The 18,299-nt window shown below is 44.6% G+C and overlaps 2 protein-coding genes across 10 annotated transcripts in view; one reads left to right on the top strand and one right to left on the bottom strand.

The window, feature by feature from the left end:
* Positions 1–9,255, bottom strand: part of ELP3 (elongator acetyltransferase complex subunit 3) — a 120,610-nt gene extending 111,355 nt beyond the window's left edge. The window contains exons 1-2 of one of the 2 annotated variants that reach the window (XM_020877898.2): positions 9,147–9,255; positions 1,353–1,452 (exon numbers count right to left, since the gene is read on the bottom strand). In XM_020877898.2, the coding sequence (XP_020733557.1) occupies positions 1,353–1,452; positions 9,147–9,165 (119 nt within the window). In that variant the 5' untranslated portion in view covers positions 9,166–9,255. The remainder of the gene's footprint in view (positions 1–1,352; positions 1,453–9,146) is intronic. The other variant, XM_070480625.1, reaches the window with a different exon arrangement.
* A 70-nt stretch (positions 9,256–9,325) lies between these two features.
* Positions 9,326–18,299, top strand: part of NUGGC (nuclear GTPase, germinal center associated) — a 53,659-nt gene continuing 44,685 nt past the window's right edge. For 2 of the 8 annotated variants that reach the window (XM_020877893.2, XM_020877890.2), the window contains exon 1: positions 14,376–14,532. The gene's annotated coding sequence lies outside the window, so the exon portion shown is untranslated. Of the gene's footprint in view, positions 9,713–14,303; positions 14,533–16,541; positions 16,696–18,299 lie in introns of those variants that run through there. The other 6 variants (XM_070480621.1, XM_020877895.2, XM_070480622.1 and 3 more) reach the window with 6 other exon arrangements.

The raw sequence follows: 18,299 nt of genomic DNA, 5'->3' as shown, positions 1-18,299 counted from the left end.
AATATGCTGTCTAGGTTGGTCATAACTTTCCTTCCAAGGAGTAAGCGTCTTTTAATTTCATGGCTGCAATCACTATCTGCAGTGATTTTGGAGCCCAAAAAAATAAAGTCAGCCACTGTTTCCACTGTTTCCCCATCTAGCTTTAGATGTGCCAAATTAAAGAGAATGACAAAAATATATAAGACATGAAAATGTTCATGAGAAACAAAAGATTTGTATAAATATGGGTACAGCCAACAAAAAAAATAGGGGAAAAAACTCAGTTAAACACATGGTAGAAAAATCAATAAAATATAATGTCTCCATAGTAAAAAAGAGTATTGATTTCTTCAGCCAATGTTTATTAAGCACAATGCCCCCAAAGAAAGGGTACCACATATTTTTTCTAGACAGGGTCTAGAGCAACGTCATGTGCATGCAGACTAGACCACTGATGACCTGGGGATGGGGAAGCAGATCACTAGAGCAGATCTGTATACAGTGGATAAAGAGACGCAGGGAGGAGAGACCACTTTTACTTGACGATGCAGCCAAGTCCAAGCTGAACTTGACTGTGGAGAGGAAGTAGATGGACGTGTCCAAGAGGTTCTGAAGCGGGGAAGGGCTGGATGACATCAAAAGGCCCAAAGAGAGGGTCTTGCTGGGAGCCAGCTACCCCCTCCTCTGGACAGAGGAGGCGCAGGAAGGAGAGGAAGGATGTGAAGTGAGACGGACAGAAGGACAGACCATGGGCTCTGCAGACAGATGGTCTGATTCCAAATCTCAGCTCTGCCAATTGCCAGTTATTCACTCTTGGAAAAATTATGTAAACTTCTCTGTCTCAGGGGACCCATCTGTCCAGTGAGGTAAGTACTGACCTCAGACAGTGTTTGAGAGGGTCAGCTGGGCTACTATATACAGTGTACTACTAACAGTGACCCAACTATAGGAAGTGCCCCAGAAATGTTAGACGCTGCTAGTAATATTAGGCTCTGAGGCAATTTTGCCATAAATAATCAACAGGGCAGGGCAGAAAACTAAATTCTCAATTAAAACATGAAACACGAGATAGAACCAGTAGTATTTGGTAATCGCATGCGTGAAAGAGATCTATTAATACTTCCAAAGAAGAAGATTACCTTCTTTTTTCTATAGATCCACTTACTTATTTTTTTGGATTTTTGGGGGACTGTGGACCATTTTTAAAGTCTTTACTGAATTTGTTACAACATTGCTTTTATTTTATGTTTTTGGTTTTTTTGGCCCTGAGGCATGTGAGATTACAGCTCCTCGACCAGGGATCAAACCCACACCCCCTGCGTTGGAAGGCCAAGTCTTAACCTCTGGACCACCACGGAAGTCCCTCCACTTACTTATTTAGATCGATGTCTTTTCCCTGTTCGTGAGCTTCAATTAGTTGTTTAATAACATCTCCTATGGTCAGCATCATTAGCTGAGCAGGGCTGAGGTCTCCTGGAAAGATAATATTTGATGATGTAAAAAGTCACATTATTCAGTAAACATTTTTGTATTTACTAGCAGTGTTCCTTCCAAAATCATTCCAATTATGCTGAAGTAATAGCTCAAGTTTACCAGACAGTGAACTTTTATTGTTTACAATTTGGCCATATATCTTATACCTTTTAATTTAAAAACAAGCCTGACTTCACCGACATATGGGAAGAGTTCACTCTAGAAGCATATACATGACAAGCATGATACAGGGAAGAGCAGAGACAAACAGGAAGGAAAAGAACCTAATTATACAGGAAAGAACCAAAGTAGTCAAAACAGCTTCCCTTCATCTCCAGATTGTTAATTACGTTTAGATGCTTTATTTCATCTGATTCTCAGAAGAAAGTGAGGTGGATGGAACAAGAATATTTGCCTGTCCCATAAAAATGTTACCAAGGGGTGAAGCTGAAACTCAAACCCAGGGGTCGCCAGAAGCAGAATTACACAGCAGTGTAGTACTATTTTGAAATACAAAGGCAGGGGTCTGCTATACTTGCTTAGGGACCTTAATGCATCCCTAAGATTCAGTCTGAACAGCACCGCAACCTTCTCCTGGCAAATGAGGCCATCCTTCTCACGTAAGAGGCGACTGCAGAAGCTGACACGGCATGGCCCACCCCTTGCCCGCAAATACACTTGCCTGCTTCAAGGATGGGCACCTACTCTACTCAGGAGGGGGCCAATCTGAGCTCTTTTACTCAAGGCAGAAAACCACCAGTCCCTGTCCAGTGGGAAAAGCTGTGAGATTTCAGCTCGGGAGCTGCTAGCAAGCACGCTTCCTACCTGCAGAGCAAGCTGGCGCCTAAAGATAACGGCGTCATCAGAGAGGAGCATAGACCAGAGCACCCTGGCCCCCGTTTACCTGATCTCATCTGACAGCTCACGACAACACTGGAAGGTGGGCACTGCGTTCCCATTTCACAGATGTGAGTAATTAAGGCAAGTTAAGACATCATTGTAAATGACATGGTTAAGACTCAAATTCAGGTCTTGCCCTCACAACTTCTATGCTTTTTCCCACTGTGCCAAGCCACCTCTAATCTCCTGAGACACAGCTCCCATAAACAATTCGAGAGGAAGTCCATCTATAATCAGAGGCTAATGCTTTCTAAACCGTGTAACTCGGCCCTTCAGTATTCTACAGAGGTGCCCAAGGGGCTACGTAACAGACAGTGCTGGTGGTGAGGAAGGTGAAGTGGGGTGGGGGCAGAGGGAAGGTCTCTTTCCCCATTTCAACCCAAGCAGCTTCACTTCCATCTGTTTATATACTGAAGTTCTGCATAAGAATTTATTTGGAGGGAAAAAGGGGCTTCAGGTGATTAAAAAAAATACAGGCAGACCTCATGCAGTTTGGTTCCAGACGACCACAAAAAAGGGCATACTACAATAAAGTACATCACACGAATATTCTGGCTTCCCGGTGCACACACACGTTATGTTTACAGTGTACTATAGTCTGCTGAGTGTGCAATAGCATTACGCCTTAAATAAATGAGACACAAGCTTTGGGTGGCTTCTTCTGGCATGGGTGTGCGTGCTAAGACACTTCAACCCTGTCCAATTCTTTGTGACCCCATGGACTGTAGCCCACCAGGCTACTCTGTCCACGGGATTTCCCAGGCAAGAACAGTGGAGCAGGTTGCCAAGCCCTCCTCCAGGGGATCTTCCCGACCCAGGGATCAAGCCCTTGTCTCTTATGTCTCCTAGCACTGGCAGGCAGGTTCTTTACCACTAGCACCACAGAGCACTCTAATTTACAAAGAGAGAAGAGAATTTCCCCAAGTCTCCCCGCTAAAGAATCCTCCTGCAATGCATAAGCTGCAGGAGACCCGGGTTCAATCCCTGGGTTGGGAAGATCCTCTGGAGAAGGAAATGGCAACCCACGCAGTATCCGTGGCTGGCGGGCTACCTTCCGTGGGGTAGCAGAGTCAGACACGACTGAAGCGACTGAAGCGACTTAGCATGCACGCTGCTTACCGTAGAAACAAGAGAGAGGCATGAAAACGTGCTGCCGCCTTGTGGACATGTCCGCAATAGCAACCTTCAACCTACAGGCAGATTCTTTACCACTGAGCCACTTGGGAAACCCCAAAACTATTGCTTAGGGGCACTCAATATTCCTAAAGACTACGTGTGCGCTCAGCTGCCCAGCTGCATCTGACTCTTGGCGACCCCATGGACTGTAGCCCGCTAGGCTCCTCCGTCTATGGGATTTCACAAGCGAAAATACTGGAGTGGGTTGCCATCTCCTCCTCCACAGGATCTTCCCGACACAGGAACTGAACCCAAGTCTCTTATGTCTCCTAGCATTGGCAGGCAGGTTCTTCACCACCAGCGCCACACAGCACTCTAATTTACAAGGAGAGAAGAGGGATTTCCCCAAGCCTCTCCACTGGCTCGGCGATAAAGAGTCCCCCTGAAATTCAGAAGCTGCAGGAGACCCAGGTTCGATCCCTGGGTGGGAAAGATCCTCTGGAGGAGGAAATGGCAACCCACTTCAGTATACTTGCCTGGAGAGCCCCATGGGCAGAGAAACCTGGCGGGCTACCTTCCGTGGGGTCACAGAGAGTCAGATACTGCTGAAGCGACTTAGCATGCACGCTGCTTACCTTAGTAACAAGAGTGAGGCATGAAAAAGTGCTGCCGCCTTGTGGACACGTTCCGCAATAGCAACCTTCAACCTACAGGCAGATTCTTCACCACTGAGTCACCTGCGAAACCCCAAAACCTATTGCTTATGAGCACTTAATAGTCACAAGGAATACGTGTGTGCTCGGTTGCTCAGCTGTATCTGACTTTTTGCTAGCCCATGGACTACCCAGCCAGGCTCCTCTGTCCATGACATTTCTCAGGCAAGAATACTGGAGTGAGTTGCCATTTCCTCCTCCAGGGGATCTTCCCAACCCAGGGATTGAACCCAGGTCTCCCTCACTGCAGGCAGATTCTTTACGAGCTGAGCTACCATCTGAGCCTTCAGCAAATATACTCTTTTTACTGGTGTTGAGTTTTGCCTCGACGTTGAAAGCTGCCAACTGCTCAGGGTGGTGGATGCTGAAGATTGGGGTGGCTGTGGCAATCTCTTACAATAGGACCACACTGAAAGTTTGCTGCATCCCCTGACTCTTCATGAACAATTTCTCCATGCATGCAATGCTGTTTGGTGGCATTTTACCCACAGTAGAAGTTCTTTCAAAACTGGAGTTGATAGCCTCAAACCCTGCTGCTGCTTTATCAAATAAGTTTAATATTCCAAAGCTTTTATTGTAATTTCAACAACCTTCACAGCATCTTCACCAGGAGCAGATTCTGTCTAAACAAACCAGTTTCTCTGCTCACCCATAAGAGGAAACTCCTCATCCATTAAAGTTTTATCATGACAGTGAAGCAGTTCAGTCACATCTTCAGGCTCCACTTCTAGTTCTCCTGCTGTTTCCACCACGTCTGCAGGGACTTCCTCCACTGACATCTTGAATTCTTCAAAGTCATCATGAGGGTTGGAAGCAACTTCTTCCAAAGTCCTATTAGCGTTTTTTTTTTTTTTTTTTTTACCTCTTTCCATGAATCACAAATGATTTTAATGGCACTGAGAATGGTGAATCCTTTCCAGAAGGTTTTCAGCTGACTTTGCCCAGGTCCATCAGAGGAATCACTAGCTATGGCAGTTATAGCCTAAATGGATTTCTTAAATAATAAGACTTGAAAGTTGAAATGACTCCTGGATGAGACTGCAATGGATGCTGTGTGAGCAGGGATGAAAACACTAATCTCACACATCTCCACCAGAGTGTGTGGGTGACTAGGTACATCGACAATGAGCAGTGATACTTTAAGGGGCTCTGCTCTCAACAGTGGGCATAAAATATCAGTAAGCCATGTTGTAAACAGGTGTGCTGTTTATCCACACTTTGTTCCGTTTACAGAGCACAGGCAGAGTGATTTAGCATAATTCCGAACGGTAAATGAGCATTTTGCTATTGTTCAGCTACCAACTTGTATCCTACTCTTTTGAAACCCAATGGACTGTAGCCCACCAGGCTCATCTGTCCGTGGGATTTCCCAGGCAACAATAGTGGAGTGGGTTGCCATTTCCTTCTCCAGGGGATCTTCCCGACTCAGGGATCAAACCCACGTCTCCTGCATTGGCAGGTGGGTTCTTTATCACGGAGCCACCAGACCAGCTGCACTGTGATTGTGAAAGTCGCTCAGTCGTGTCCGATTCTTTGTGACCCCACGGACTATATAGCTCATGGAATTCTCTAGGCCAGATTACTGTAGTGGGTAGCCTTTCCCTTCTTCAGGGGATCTTCCCAGCCCAGGGATGGAACCCAGGTGTTCCGCATTGCAGGCGGATTCTTTACCAGCTGAGCCACAAGACTCATCCTGCCCTGTGAAGCTCTCAAGCCAGGCACTGACCTCTCCTCTCTAGCTACGAAAGTCCTGGTGGCATCTTCTTCCAACAGAAGACTGTTCTGTCTACACTGAAAATCTGTTGTTTAGTACAGCCACCTTCACGAATGATAATGAGCTAGATCTTCCGGATAACTTGCTGCTCTGCTCTTGATGCTGTAGAGATGACTTCCTTAAACTTCACGAAGTCGACCCCTGCTAGCTTCAAACCTTTCTTCTGCAGTTTCCTCACCTCTCAGCCCTCACAGAATTAGAGTTAGGGCCTTGTCTTAGGTTAGGCTTGGGCTTAAGGGAATGCCGTGGCTGGTTGATCCATGCACATCCCCAAACCTTCTCCATCATCAGCAATAAGGCTGGTTTGTTTCCTTATCATTCATGAGTTCACTAGAATATCATTTTCAAATTCCTTCAAGAACTTTCCCTTCGTGTTCACACCTTGGCTGTTTAGTTAGCACTCAGTCTATTTCAGGTTTCAACAGGCCTTCCTCACTAAGCTTAATTATTTTTGGCTATTAATTTGAAGTCAAAGATGTATGACCCTGCCTTTTATTAATACCTGAACCCTTAAAGGCTGTTGTAGGGTTACTAACTGGCCTAATTCAGTAGGATTTATCAGTCCTCATTGAGGCCCGAGGAGAGGGATGCAGATGGGGGAATGGCCAACAGGTGGAGCAGTCAGAACACATCATTGATTGATTAAGCTTGTCATCTTACGTGGCAGTTTGTGGGACCCCAAAACAATTACAAAAGTAGTATCAATGATCACTGATCACAGAGCACCATAACACACACACAGATAGTGGAAAAGTCTGAAATCCTGTGGGAATTACCAGAGCATGACTGAGACAGGAACTGAACAAATGCTGTTGGCAATAGGGCACCGACTCGCTCGACACAGAGTTGCTACAAACCTTCAATTTGTAAAAATAAATAAATAAAACACAGTATTTAAAAACATTTGGACAGCTCTTCAGTGTATCAAAAATTATCTGGAGAAGTAAATTAGTAAGAAAAGTCTTCATGGAGGAAATTAGAGAGATCTAAAGAAAGGGCAGGGTTTGGACAAGAAAAACAGAGGGTAACCCAGAAGGAACAATGTTAGGTATAGGAATTACCAATCACGTTTATATGAAAGAGTGTTGCACCAAACTGGAATAGAGCCTTTCTGACAGGGTTGGGTAAAATCAGATTACAGGGTACACTGGCTAATCAACAAAAGATGCAATACACAGTGGAGAATTATATGTTCTCAAGTTTGGGGGTAAAAAGATCAAAGTAGTGCTTAAAGAAAATAAGTACAGATTGATTCTTGAACACTGGCTTGAACTGCGTGTGTCCACTTATATGTGGTTTTTTTCTTCCAATAAATACAGAACCTGTATTTTTCAGATCCTGAAATTAACTAAGTGTGGGGAAAAGTTTTTGTTTGATTAGTGACCACAATATGTGGAAACAAAAGAACTAGGATTTGAGTCCTAATCCTATCCAAATTGTGTGAGTTTACTGCCCCTGGGTCAATTTTTTGCTTTTGAGGCAGAGATAGCAGTATTTGGATTTTCAGCTGCATGGTGGTGGGGGCAGTGCCTCCAACCCTAGCTGTTCAAGGGTCAACTATATACAAAATATACTACAGAAAATGAGGATACAAAAAACGACTCAGAAGATGAAAGAATACACATAATCTGCATACTAAGTAAAAGGCTCTTGAAAGGCAACTTTGTTTAAAAAAAACACACAGAAGATTTAAAGCAGAACACTTGGATGACAGGCTCAGTCCTAGCTCCCACATCCTACTGGCTGTGTTGTAATGGGAAGATCAACACCTTCTGAGCTCCCTTTTCCTTGTTGGCAAAATCGGGATAATACACACACATTTCACAAGACCAGTGCAAGAAGTGAAATAATGTACATGTGAAAGTCTATTATTCGAATATTAGTTCTTCAATGAAGGTGGGTTAGAGGAATGGTGGCTAGAATGAGGAATAAACTATTGCAAGAGGCAATTTCTGTAAGAACTAGCAGGGCTTGGTGATAGATGAAATTAAAAGTAAAGCTGTCCATCGAAACATGTATATTATCTAGGGTGAAACAGATCACCAGCCCAGGTTGGATGCATGAGACAAGTGCTCGGACCTGGTGCACTGGGAAGACCCAGAGGGATCGGGCGGAGAGGGAGGTGGGAGGGGGGATCGGGATGGGGAACACATGTAAATCCATGGCTGATTCATGTTAATGTATGACAAAACCCACTACAATATTGTAAAGTAATTAGCCTCCAACTAATAAAAAAAAGAAAAAGAAATGTTTGTTATTTAAGACATCCAAAAATAAAATAAAATAAAATAAAAGTAAAGCTGTCTGGCCTTTAGAGGAGCAAGTTAGAGGGAGAAGATGACTGACTAATTAGGGGCAAGCAGTCTTTGAGTCCACAAAGCAACTGTGGGTAATTTGGATACTTGGAGTACCTGATGCCGAGGCATGGTAATCAAGGACAGTCTTGTTTGTTTGTTTGGGGGATTCGTAGAGACAGCCTGACCAACCAATTCGGTTCTACTTCCTAAATACAATTTTGGGCTAGGAAAGTTACTTAATTCTTTTAATCTCTGCTTCTTCATTTGTAATTTGGAGATGATACCGACTTAAGAATTATTAGCAAAGGCTCAATAAACGGTAGCTACGGTTATCATAACCATCATTACTATTAGACCGACTTCTCAAAAGAGTTTAGAGAGATAACACTACAACCTTCTAGAAAGTACTTGAAATTGGGACTCTATCCGGTTGAAAAACTCAAGACGAAATCACTCCACGATAACTCAGGAGGTAGTACATATGGGAATAACTGCCTAATTGCCCCACAGATTCCAAAGATAACTCGGTGTTTTTCTTTCCTTTTTAAAAAAACATTTAGAACTTTAAAACAATCTCAAATCAAAAGGGATGTGAAATGTGTAGTAAAATCTTAGCAAATTGTGAGTTCGAGACCGTGTTAAATCCATCGATCACGTTAATTTCTTGGAACATAGCTTTTCTTATCATTAATGCAAAAGACACCAAGTGATGGCCAAAAAGGAATAAGGAAAGGCTGGTTTAAAAAGCACAGTAGCAGGAACAGAGTTCACAAACTGACCACAGGTGGTGGGGAGACGCAGGCAGCAGATTCCCGCGGGAAAAGCCGACCTCAGCATCTGATGGCCCGGGTTCGCCCCTTCCCTGCCACCACCCGTCCCCTCTCCCTGTCCCACCTTTGCGCTTCTGCCTCATCTCCCCGCCGTCGTAGCAGCCGCCACCCCAGAAAATGTAGATATCCACTCGGACCACGGGGGAAATTGACAACCACAAAGCAACCCTGTCCTGTCGTAAAACGACGGAAATATATCGTAAAGCTGCCCCGAGAAGACCACGAGTGCAAGGGTCAGCCCCGCCTTCCTGCGGCGGCACCTGGACCCCCTGGGAGACGGGGTAGAGCTACTGAGGCTATTCAGCCGGGGGTCAAAGAGCTGTAGGATGCTTGCGTCCGAACGCCACCGCAGCTCTGGCATTAGAAACCTTGACCTGAGCAGTATAGCGACCGGACAGAGTTTATGGACGGAGGCTGCGCCAGGAAGCCAAAACAAGCGGGTGGATGTGGATGGTGTCTAAATAAGGTGGAGGAGCCTAGGATGCGTTAGGTCCGCGGGAATGTGAGGGGGGACAGAGCGATGACAAGCCCGCCAGTGTGGCGGAGACTAGAGCCTGGAAGACAGCATGCAGCGGTCAAGTAACGCTGTGAGGTCCAGACTGTGACGCCAGTTGATCACTCTGGTCTCAGGTAAAGGGGACGTATCAATAACCGTCATGGAAGTTCTGGAAGTTTCTCCAGAAAGATCCACACGCGGACAGCTTTGTAGAGTTTGGAGGCAGGACCTGGGATCATGGTTTTCTGAAACCCATCCATGATCTCCTTTATTCATAGACCGGAAGTTAAGAACCCCTCTTATTTCGACAGGACTCCCCGGCTGGAACATTGGTAAAAGAATCTGCCTACCAATGCAGGAGATGTAGGAGACCCGGGTTGGATTCTCGGGTCAGGAGGATCCCCTGAAGGAAGAAATGGCTTCAGTATTCTTGCCTGGAAAATCTCATGGACGGAGGAGCCTAGTGGCCCAGTCCACAGGAAAGGTTGGGGGGGCCGGGGCGGGGGGGTAGGCGACTTGAGCATGCAGGCATGCACTTATTGGGACTTACCTGGTGGTCCAGTGGCTAAAGACTCCGTGCTCCCAATGCAGGGGGCTGAGGTTCCATGCCTAGTCTGGGAACTAGATCCCACATACTGCAACTAGGAGTTCACTCCAGTTAAAGATCTCTCAGGTAGCGACTAAAAGACCCTGCACACTGTACCTAAGACCTGGCACAGCCAAATAAATACATAAATTTAAAAAAGAAAGAACCCTCTTACTAACACATGAAGACAGGAATAGGTGCTGTTTCCAGTTCCTTACTTTGCACTAGAATTGAGATAACTCCAAGTCTTTGGCCTCAGCATGACACTGAAACCTTCCTGGTCAGTTTTTGTGACTGTCCGTCAGGACAAATTCAGTAGTATGTATTTGTCCTTACTGTCATCCTAGTACCGAGTGACATAAGTTAGCTACCTAGAAAGTCTTCTAGGACCCTCCAAGAAAAAGTTAGTTTGTCTTCTAATTTTTCTCAATCCTCCTGTATATCTTCTCAAAATAGAGGTATTCCACGAGGGTTGCTTCTTAAAATTGTCTCCCCCAAAGTGACCCCCAGAGTACCCAAGCTTTAAATACCATCTGTTTGTTCCCATGTTTGTAGTCCAGCCCCAGCTTCTCCCCTATTTGACACTGTGTTAGATCTGTGTGTGTAATGTGTATCAGAAACTTAACATGTCTCCAAAGGAACTACACTTTTACTCCAACTCTGCCCTTTCCCCAGTCTTCCTTATCTGAAGATACCATCCTCTACCTCATCACTTTTTAGCCTCACACAAGAGAAAGAGATTTTAAATTATAATTGAGAATGCAATATTTGAGCTAATATTTGATATGCGGATATCTGGGGGAAGAGTCTTTCAAATAGAGGGGAAACTTAGCATAAAGGTCCGAGGGTGAGAAGATCCCTGTGTGTTCATAGAAAGCAAGGAGGTAGCTTGCATTTGAGCAGTGACTGAGGTGAAGTGTAAGAGGTCAGAGAAGTGATGGGGTGAGGTGGGGTGGGGGACACTGCAGCCCATGTAAGATCTTGTAGACCAGTGTATAGCCTTTGCCTTTTACTCTCAGTCACGTGGAGTGCCACTGGAGAGCTTTTTAGCAGAGCTATAATCTAATTTATAATTTAAAATTACCTCTGGACTTCCCTGGTGGTTGAGTGGTTAAGAACCCTGACAATGCAGGGGACACCCGTTCGATCTCTGGGCTGGGAAGATTCCACATGCCACGGGGCAACTAAATCCATCCGCCACAACTACTGAGCCTGCATGCTCTAGAGCCCATGCTCCGCAATGAGAAGCCACCACAATGAGAAGACTGCTCACCGCAGCACAGAGTAGCCCCTGCTCACCACAACTAGAGAAAACCTGTGTGTGGCAACAAAGACCCAGTGCCGCAAAAAATAGATGAATAAAAAAAAAATTTTAAGTCTATTTGTTGTGTTGAGAATGGATTGTAGGGAGAAGTGTAGAAGTGGGGAGATCAGTTAGGTGGCTATTATTGCATCTATGCCAGGGATTCCCAAATTTTGATGCTCATGAGAATCACTTAGAGAGGTGAAAAGTCCCAGTGCCCAGGTCACAGCCTGTGCCAATTAAATCAACGTATCAAGGGGGTGGCAGCCAGGCATTAGTATTTTTTAAGATTCTTGGGTGATCCCAAAGTGCAGCAGAATTTGGGAGCCACTGAACAAGACCAGAGATGATTATGGCTGGAGTAGGAGAGGAAGCAGTGGGCGTGGTGAGACATGTTCAGATTCTGAATCTGCTTTAATGGTTTGAGCAAGACGTCCTGACAGCCACATGTGGAGTGTGGGAGAAAGACAGGCATCAACATCCAGGGTGACATGGAAGGATTTGGATGAGGGGCTGGATGTAGCTGTCACGAGCTGAACTGAGGAACACTGTAGGTGGAGTGGGGTTTTGGGGGAATAGGGGGTTAATTTGGATATGTTGTGTTTGGGATACCTTGTGAGCTGTAAGACATGAAAGAGATTGGGGCTGGAAGTACCAAATGAGGGTGATAGGCATATGGGTGATACAGATGTGAGACTAAAAGAAAGAAAAGAGTGCGATAGAAAGAAAAGAGACCAAAGATTAAGCTTTGGAGTATTCTATTATCACCAGGAAACAGGAGTAAGGAGGATAGGAGGCTGAGGAGGTGCAACCAGGAGGTGGGAAGAAAACTAGGCGTGTGTGGTTGAGGAGGGAGCGATCCCCTGGATCAAATGCCACTGATCGGTCAACGAAGAGGAGGGTTGAACATTAACTAGGGTCACCGGAGACTCTGACACAAGCAGTTTCACAGAGTGGTAGGGGTGAAGGCTTAACTGGAGTGGGTTGATGATTAAAAGGAGAGGGCTTTGAGACAGCAGCTTTAGAAACAACTCTTGAGGGGGTTCGCCATAAAATACAGAGAAATGGGACAGCAGCTGGCAGGGAAGCCGGGGTCAGAGGGAGCGTTTGTTAAAATGGAATAAGTAACAGCATGTTTGTATGCCTATGGGAATAATCCAGGGGATACTGAAAATCTGATGAATGAAGAGGGAGAGGTAGTCTTCCTCGTCCTGCGGTTGGACAGAAGGAACGGGATCTGGTGCCCAAGAGAAAGGATTAGCTTTCGATGGGCACAGGCACTGTTCAGTGCCTCAGTCGTGTCTGACTTTGCGACCCCATGGACTGCAGCACGCCAGGCTTCCCTGTCCTTCACCATCTCCCAGAGCTTGCTCAAACTCACGTCCGTGGAGTCAGTGATACCATCCAAGCACCTCATTCTCTGTCACACCCTTCTCCTCCTGCCCTCAGTCTTTCCCAGCATTCTTTCCCATAAATGGGGCATATTGGTAGTTCATCTCTTTCCAGGCTGGAAGGCAGAGCCAGTGATATATGTCCTGAGGGAGACTTGGGTGTGAAGGTGGGACTCTGTGGAAGTCCTCTTTCAGTTGCTTCAATGTTTCTAGTGAGCTCAATGAAAATTCAGCTTGGTAGTTTGCCAAACTTCTAATGGAGCTAGCATTCAGGCGTCCAATAGTACCAAAGCCCACCTTAATGAACGCAGTTTTAAAAATGACCGAAATTCATTTTAGTTATTAGGGGCTTCCCTGGTGGCTCAGTGGTAAAGAACCTGCCTGCCAATTCAGGAGGCACAGGCGATGTGAGTTCAATCTCTGGCACGGGAAAGATGCCCTGGAGAAGAAAATGACAACCCACTCCAGTATTCTTGCCTGGAGAATCCCATGGGCAGAGGAACCTGGTGGGGATACAGTCCACGGGGGGTCGCAAAGAGTCAGACATGACTGGAGCAACTTAGCATGCACACATTTTAGCAGTACCTCTGGTTAAGAATCCAGGTGACTATTGAAACAGAAAACAACCAGTAGAGGGAGAGCTAAGCTCACAGAACATGAATATATGTTATGATTTCAGCCCAAAGAAATCCAGCACTAGTGATGGTGGTTCATGTTGATTTTGTTTTGAACTCTATATTGGAACTTCTATGGTTTTCTAATGGATGAGGCACACCATCTTGCTAAGAGCTGCAAGCAGTTTTTAAGACCACATTCTTTCTGACCTTTTGTTGCCTTCCCACTTTGGACTATAAACATACCTGCAGTTACTGAGTGGTAACCTAGTAATGATTGACTCTGTCTTTGAAGGTCAAACCCTACCTGAAGCTGAAGGTTAAAAAAACAGATTTTATCCCTGACTTTGATGTGACTGTTTGGGTTACAGCAAGGAGGGATAGGTTCTGCTTTCTTCTCCTGGATGGCACTTAAAAAATCCTTGTTTTCATGTTCTGTTTTTAAAAATGTGGACGTAAAATTTAAGTTCCAGAAAGAGTTATTTAAAACTGTATGACATTCATTTCTACAATCACATGATCCAATGTCATTTGGTTTTGGTGAATTTCAGCATTATGTATCAAGAATCAGCTTATCTTCATCCTCTCATATTATCCATCTCTCCCAGTTGTCTCCTATTTGGGGTGGGGGGAACCCATACTTTGTCTCTCTTGGGACTGTGGCGTTTTTCTTTGCTGCTTATGTTAAATCAGATCCATCAGAATAACTCTCATCTTCAAGGAAAGGATACTGCAGGGTGGAGGTTGCAATCCATTTGGAAAGGAAAAGTGACTAATGTGTAGGCATAGGGAAAAGAAAAATAGGAGTGCCCCGGTTCACATACAACTTAAGTTTAAATGAAAGGCGCAAATAGTACGTATCTATTTATGAGGGCGGAGACTGTCATAAATAGCTCTCTGATGGCAAATTAGTTTCACTTCTGCTTGTGTAAACGTGGCTTTATGACGGCTGCCACAAAGGACTCTCTACCCCAGCTGGTTCCACAAACCTCGACCAAGGCAAAGAGGTTGCCACTGTCTTTGTGGAATCTTGGAGCTGTAGCATGCAAAGTGACATCTGGTAAGTTGTTTTTCTTATGCAATTTATGCTGTAACTTATGATTAATTAAAAAATAACTTAAGAGAAAAATGGAGATGATGGTAGTTTCCATAGAATTCACAACCAACTTCCTCTCTCATCTTACATTAGTAAAGGTACATTTTTTATAATTAACGAACCAATATTTGTAGTAGTATTATTAACTAAAAGAAGAAGAGTGACAGGAAAAGAAAGTGAATGTGTTAGTCGCTCAGTTGTGTCTTGCGACCCCATGGACTGTAACTCACCAGGCTCCTCTGTCCATGGAATTCTCCAGATAAGAATACTGGAGTGGGTAGCCATTCCCTTCTCCAGGGATCGAACTGGGGTCTCCTGCATTGGCAGGCAGGTTCTTTACAGTCTGGACCACCAGGGAACCCTAAAGGTTATCCTTCATTCCGATTTTCTTAGCTGTTATCTAATGTCTTTTTTCTGTTTTAGAATCCTATCTAGGGGCGGGGGATTTGGGAGAGATTAGATACATGCATATGTGTGGCTGAGTCCCTTCGCTGTTCCCCTGAAACCATCACAACATTGTTAGTTGGCTATACCCCAATACAAAATGTTTTTGGTGTTTTTTTTTTTTTTTAAATCCTATCCAGAGCATGTATTACATTGAGTTGTCATGTCTCTTCTTGGCTGTGATCTTGTGTTTGATGACTGACAGTTTTGAGGAGTCCTGGTCAGCTCTTCTGTAGGATTCACAGGAGTTGTGGGTTTAGGGCGGCAGATCAGAGAGTTAAAGGTCATTCCCATCCCATCATATCAAAGGTACACATCATCAAGATGATTTATGACAGTTGTTGTTGACCTTGGTCATCTAGCCGAGGGAGTATTTGCCAAGTCTCTCTACTGTAAAGCTACTTTTTTTTCTCCTTCTTTTCATCCTGTCCCCCTTGGAAGGAAGTTACTCTGTGAGGTCCATACCCAAGGAGTGAAGCATCTTCAGAAATTGTTTGGAATTTTTCTGTGTGGAAGACTCTTCTCTTCGCCTCATGATTTTCCTAAAGTCAGTTATTTCTTGAGGGAAAGTGATTTTTACTTTACTTAAGTGAATTTTAAGGCTACGTAAAGGCCAGTGAACTAGAAATCTGGAGAATCGGGACTTAGTTTGAATTTTATAACACTGTGATCCTAGGCAAGTCATCAATCCTTCCTCCCCAAAGAAAACATGTATTCCAGGCACCATTAATATTAAATACATAAATACGAAACTAATACTGAGTTTAATATTAACATCATCTTATGCCTCATTAACTTTGGCAAGCTTGGGCGAGCAATATGAAAGGATTCAAGCTCATTTCCGTAAAATCTGATAAAGTATGTAATGAAAATATCTGCTTATTTTACTTATCTAGTCACCTGGGGGAGAAGGACTGAAAAAAGTCACACCTCCTCTACTGGTTCTATCTCTGGCAGCCATGCTTCTAATGTTGCACATAGTAGCTGATGCATTAATGTGAAAACATAACTCTTTTCCTCTGGGAGTCTCATGGCCCTTGCTTCACTTTTGCTTCTAAGCTACTGTGTTTAAATTGTCCCTTTGGAGTGTACCCAGTTTGGAAGAACCGTGCAATGTCCAATAAAGTGGTTAGGAAATTCTGCCAACACCAAAAGTATTTAAGCGTTATAAAAAAAAGAGAGGAGATAAATCCACAACATTCCATTTTTAAGAATCTGCTCCTTGTTCTTATTTCATTCTTCAATTACCTCCCTGTGGGAGGGCACAAGATGCTCCCAAGGGCATAGAACCCTGAAGATGCTTCATCAGTGGGAACAAGAATGGGGTCAGTTTATCAGTTATGGTGGCATCTGTTCCCCCTGCCCAAATAAGGTGACTTTGCCCAGGTAAATATTAGTGCCGATTTCTTGTTAAACTATCTTCACCAAATATTCTGAAAGTCAATGCCGTTTGTACAAGTGCACAAGTGTCTGTGGGGCTTCCCAGGTGGCTCAGGGTAAAGAATCTGCCTGCCGATACAGGAGACACAGGTGACGCAGGTTCAATCCCTGGGTCGGAAAGAGCCCCTGGAGAATAAATGGCAGCACACTCCGGTACTCTTGCCTGGGAGATCACACGGACAGAGGAGCCTGGCGGGCTACAGCCCATGGAACTGAAGCAGAGTCAGACATGACCGAGCGCATGTAAGTGTCTGTAGACAGCTTTGCATCCGTGTCACATCCAGCCCTCACAATGAACTCCGGACGTGAAGAATTTTTCTATTCTCATTATATGTGGATAAACTGAGACTCAGAGAGGTTAAGTGCTTTAAGTGTCACACTGAAGTACCAGAGCAGGATCCCCAAGTCCAGGCATTGACTCCAAATCCTGAGTGCTTTTCCCACGGCATCCCTCACAGTCTGGACCGTAACCCTGGGTGGGCCGACACCTTGCCCATTTTCTTTCCTCATGTGTCCCCAGGACCTAGAACCGTGTAGTAAACACTTAACAAATATTTGCTGAATGAATGAATATAATTCCTGCCGTTATTAATTTTACCATCCAAGAATATGTTTAAAAGACACTTCATTCAACAAATATTTACTCAGTGCTCACTATGTACTGAGCACTTCCCACATTTATTAAAAGTAGGGAAGAAACCAATGTTAATGATCAAAATGCCCCTTCAAGGAACTTTGCTAATTTAAGTATTTTAATTTTTTCCTATTAGTGTGCCTTGGTGGGGGGCTGGGGTCAGGGACTGGAAATGAAAGGAAAACAAGAATAGTGTCAGGAGAGGTTAATGATGTGAAGCAAGGGAGGGTGGGACAAGATTCAGACTAAAGGAGAAGAGACTTAGACATCTGTAATTCTTAGTAAACACATTAAATTCTGCACTGGACATGGACTGAAGGCAGATAAATGAACTACTCAACCACCCCCCCCCCCCCGCCAACACACACACAATCACACATGCTCATGTGCACCCCCCAACCCCCCCACCCCCGACAGTCTGGCTTGTTTTATTCTGAGGGCAGTAGCTTCAGTTGGTGTCCTGAAGCCCAGTTTCATCCAGCTACCACTCTCCCTCTTACTCCCCAAATGCCTCCTCATGCATGAAAGGGACCCCCTCATTTGTGGGCCCTGTTCTCTCCATCTCTTACTCTGAAGCTCCAGAGATGGTTTAAATAGTACCACTTAGAGGTTTCTTGGTGGAATGATGAGAACCCTGAACTTGGACTCACTGTGTGACCTTGGACAGGTCCCTTCCCCTCTCCAGGCCTCAGTGTCCACATCTGTAGAAGGGGCTCAAGAACATGATTTCATTCCACTCTAGGAAGCTCTTCTAGGACAGGAATGACCACTGCCTTGGCATCACCTCTGTTATGTTCTCTTAAGAAAAAAAAAGAGAGTAAGCAAATACAAAAAGAGGAAAGGGAGAGTGAGAGAAGCAAGAAAAACTGTCAAAAGTCACAATTATTTGACAGGAAACTGGTTCTGTGCAGCCTTCCCACATCTAGCTAAATATGCAGAGTCCCTTTTAAAAGATGCTATTCTTAGGCTCTCTGCACATGAATGTAAATAAGTACTCAAATCAAAACTTGAATGCTAACCGCACAGTTGAAATACAAGCGAAATAAACCACACATCAAAACCTTGCCCCTGTGAGCCAGACGTGTGGACGTTTTCAACTGCTTCTCTGCAGAAACAGTTTTCACAAACACACCACAGTTGCTGCCTCTTTTGGGGAGAAAGTGGAGCCCAACATAATTTGAGGAAGGACTATGGGTCTTTTGCTCTTTAAAGC

Source organism: Odocoileus virginianus, chromosome 18, assembly GCF_023699985.2.
Source record: "Odocoileus virginianus isolate 20LAN1187 ecotype Illinois chromosome 18, Ovbor_1.2, whole genome shotgun sequence".
In the NCBI taxonomy this organism is placed as follows: domain Eukaryota; kingdom Metazoa; phylum Chordata; class Mammalia; order Artiodactyla; family Cervidae; genus Odocoileus; species Odocoileus virginianus.
This window is presented reverse-complemented; position numbering and strand designations above follow the sequence as displayed.